A 3,928-nucleotide genomic window follows, 5' to 3' on the forward strand; every position below is an offset into this window, starting at 1 on the left:
GTAGTATAGGTATGATAGGAACTGTTTATTACAGATAACAGGTGAAATTGTTGAAAAAATTGTTATTTTGAAATATTTTAGAATGTATTTATCAATTAAAATTAATTAATTTCGTAGTCAAAGAAATCTGTCTTAATAAAAAAAGTAGTAACAAAGTATAATTTACTGATAGAAAGAATCCAGCTCCGCTTTAAACTAATTTATTTTGTTCATCTAAGTGGACAGAAAATAATATAACTGAAAATACATACAAAAAAAGAACTTACTTTACAAGATTGTATTCGAATGGTCCTCTTTTATCCAGGAAAGAAACTTTCTATCACTTATTACTTGTAGGAAATCCATGAACTGATTTCCTTTTCAAAAAAAAATGTGGCAATTGAGCTAAACTGTGTCCTGTAAAAAGTTAAAAGTAGCTAATGTATCTTTGAATAACCGGCATACACATTTTAAATATCAAATTGACGATGAAAGAAGGGATTTAATATAACGTACGCTTTTGGTAACAATTGAATAATAAATATTCTTTAGATAGAAAATTATTTATAGCTGCTGCAATTAAGAAGATTAGAAAATATGAGTAATCACTGTATCAACAAAAAATAACACACACGTACATCAAACAAGTATTCTCACATAAAATCTATAATTTAATATAAAAATAATATACAGAGGGATATTAAAAAGTAAATGAACGCACAAATTTAATTCAAAACAGGACAATCATAAATAAAGTTTCAGAGCTTTTAAAGGTAATATACAAAGGGACATTAAAAAGTAAATGCACAAAACGCAAAAATTTAATTAAAATTTGACTTAATGATAAATAAAGCTTCAGAGCTTTCCGATGCTAGTTTATATATATTATAAGTATGATAGAATCGATTTATTATAAATAATAGGTAAAATTGCAGAAAAAATGTTAAATTATTTTGAAATATTTTAGAATCGACCTATTAATTAAAGTTAAGTACCTAATCAAAGAAATCTTTAATAGAAAAGAGTAGCAACAGACCATAATTTAGTAGTAGAATGAATCCTGCTCCTTTTTAAACTAATTTACTTTGTTAATCTAGGCAGATGGAAAATAATATAACTATAAATACATACAGAAAAAAGAACTTACTTTGCATGTTTGTATTTGAATAGTCCTCTTACTTCCAGGAAGGAAACTTTCTCTCACCTATCACTTGTGGAAAATCCATGAACTAATTTCCTTTTTTCGAAAAAATGTGGCAATTGGGATACACTGTGTCCTGTAAAAAGTTAAAGTACCTACTACATCTCTGAATAACAAGCATACATATCTTAATGTTAATACAATGTACGCTTTTAACAAAAATTTAATTATAAATATACTTTCAATAGATAATTACTTACAGCAGTTACAGAAGAGCCAAATTAAGAATTTAGATGACAGCAGAATAGCAGAATAAAATAAAGTGGGGAAGTTAAACAAAAAAAGAAACAATTCGAAGGCGGAATGGATTTGATACAGAAGGAGATGCAAGGAAACAAAAGTAGCATCACAAACTATAAAAACATTGGTGAACAAACTACTTACAAAATAATGGAAATGAAGAGGTATTTAAAGGAAAAAGCAATTGCAATATTAGGGGACGGTTTGGAGCATAGATGCATGAGGAAATTCAAACACTGCTGGCAAAAAATAATGCATCTGCTTTAATGTATGGGATAGAAATTTATGGTTGGTATGAGTCTATTGGTATAGAAGATGTGCAGGATAAGTAATTACGTCAAATAATTGATACTAGATAGAATAACACCAGGATAAAACTTTATATTACTCAGTTCTTACTTCTTACAAACATTTACAAGAATTAAACTTACAGTTTTCTAAAGGAAAATAAAGGAAAAGATGTTTCAACAAAATTGTTTATTCCTCGACAAATGTTTCAACCTCTAAAAGGTCATTTTCAAGAGTGCAATAGTTTGTGAATGACCTTTTAGAGGTCGAAACAATTGTCGAGGAATAAACAATTTTGTTGGAACATCTTTTCTTTTCTGTTCCTTTATTATTGAAAATGTTTCATCGAGAATACACCATTGAAAGTTTAATTAGTTTTCTTGTCATAAGATTAGTCTTTTATAATTTTATGTGTCTTTTTCTACTTCAAGGAAAAGCATGTAGTGATGCAGTAAATTGAATTGTTTATAAAAAGTAAAGGGAATAATTTTTTAGACAATAAGAACTCAATTTCAAAGTTCACACTTTATTACTTTTAATTTTTGTGTAACATATAGTACAATATAATGCATTTGTTACAGTACGGACGTGTATGGAACTTCTGCCAGGGAATTGTCCTTCAGGAGACGTCATTCACCTGGAGACGTCCATCAACTTCCGTCAGGGAACCGTTCTTCATCTTTCATCAAAGGACCGACGTGGGTCGTCGTCGCCTGGACCGAAGAGGGGTGTCGGCCGCAAGGTGGCACCCGGGGATCGCCCCGGGTGCAGGACGCGAGGTGGCACCCGGTGAACACCCCGGGTGCAGGATGCGGAACGCGGCCCCCGGAGGGGGCCGCACGTCGAGGTGGCACCCGGGGATCGCCCCGGGTGCAGGACGCGAGATGGCACCCGGTGATCACCCCGGGTGCAGGATGCGGAACGCGGCCCCCGGAGGGGGCCGCACGTCGAGGTGGCACCCGGGGATCGCCCCGGGTGCAGGACGCGAGGTGGCACCCGGTGATAACCCCGGGTGCAGGATGCGGAACGCGGCTCCTGTAGGGGGCCGCACGTCGAGGTGGCACCCGGGGATCGCCCCGGGTGCAGGACGCGAGGTGGCACCCGGTGATAACCCCGGGTGCAGGATGCGGAACGCGGCTCCTGTAGGGGGCCGCACGTCGAGGTGGCACCCGGGGATCGCCCCGGGTGCAGGACGCGAGGTGGCACCCGGTGATAACCCCGGGTGCAGGATGCGGAACGCGGCTCCTGTAGGGGGCCGCACGTCGAGGTGGCACCCGGGGATCGCCCCGGGTGCAGGACGCGAGGTGGCACCCGGTGATAACCCCGGGTGCAGGATGCGGAACGCGGCTCCTGTAGGGGGCCGCACGTCGAGGTGGCACCCGGGGATCGCCCCGGGTGCAGGACGCGAGGTGGCACCCGGTGATAACCCCGGGTGCAGGATGCGGAACGCGGCTCCTGTAGGGGGCCGCACGTCGAGGTGGCACCCGGGGATCGCCCCGGGTGCAGGACGCGAGGTGGCACCCGGTGATAACCCCGGGTGCAGGATGCGGAACGCGGCTCCTGTAGGGGGCCGCACGTCGAGGTGGCACCCGGGGATCGCCCCGGGTGCAGGACGCGAGGTGGCACCCGGTGATAACCCCGGGTGCAGGATGCGGAACGCGGCTCCNAATCTTCCGCTTATATATCATCTTTTTTTATTTATTTGATGGAGTCGATGTAAATCTAAGTAATTAAAATTAAGAATATTGAAGTGCATTCATATTAAATATGTAATAGAGGCACTATCAAATAAAAATAAAATCTAGTCTTTTACAGTGATCCCATTTTTACATTGCAGTAAGAATATATGTTGCAAAATGTATGAAATGTAGGTACTAACATTGATAATGGAACATTCATTCTCTTCTTCAGCCATTATTTAAATTTAAAACACAGTAGCAATATCCGTCCTCAACACAATCTTCCAAGATAACGCAAGCACATGCGCTTTCAGTAAACGGTACAAAAATTTCCATGATGAAAGCTAGGTAATATGCAAATAATTTGGCAAAAATTTGAGCTTTGCATTAAAAAATGTATAAAGCTATAATTTTTTAATCTGTCTTACTTTGATTAATTAGAACCAGCAGAAAAAAATGTTATAATAAACTAACATACTTAAAAAAAATACTTTGGAACCATTAAGTTTGCCGTTTTTAAATCAACGAGAGCGTAATAAAA

The 3,928-nt window shown here is 39.5% G+C and overlaps 1 protein-coding gene and 1 long non-coding RNA gene across 2 annotated transcripts in view; one reads left to right on the plus strand and one right to left on the minus strand.

Moving 5' to 3' along the window:
- Positions 1 to 514, minus strand: part of LOC108736995 — a 4,747-nt gene extending 4,233 nt beyond the window's left edge. The window contains exon 1 of the long non-coding RNA XR_003231400.1: positions 267 to 514. This is a non-coding gene — a long non-coding RNA (uncharacterized LOC108736995). The remainder of the gene's footprint in view (positions 1 to 266) is intronic.
- Positions 1 to 3,414, plus strand: part of LOC108736997 (translation initiation factor IF-2-like) — a 17,999-nt gene extending 14,585 nt beyond the window's left edge. The window contains exons 4-5 of the mRNA XM_025975914.1: positions 2,290 to 2,450; positions 2,556 to 3,414. Of these exons, the coding sequence (XP_025831699.1) occupies positions 2,290 to 2,450; positions 2,556 to 3,414 (1,020 nt within the window). The remainder of the gene's footprint in view (positions 1 to 2,289; positions 2,451 to 2,555) is intronic.
- The last annotated feature ends 514 nt before the right edge of the window (positions 3,415 to 3,928 follow it).

This window comes from Agrilus planipennis, unplaced genomic scaffold (assembly GCF_000699045.2).
Source record: "Agrilus planipennis isolate EAB-ADULT unplaced genomic scaffold, Apla_2.0 scaffold98, whole genome shotgun sequence".
Lineage (NCBI taxonomy): Eukaryota > Metazoa > Arthropoda > Insecta > Coleoptera > Buprestidae > Agrilus > Agrilus planipennis.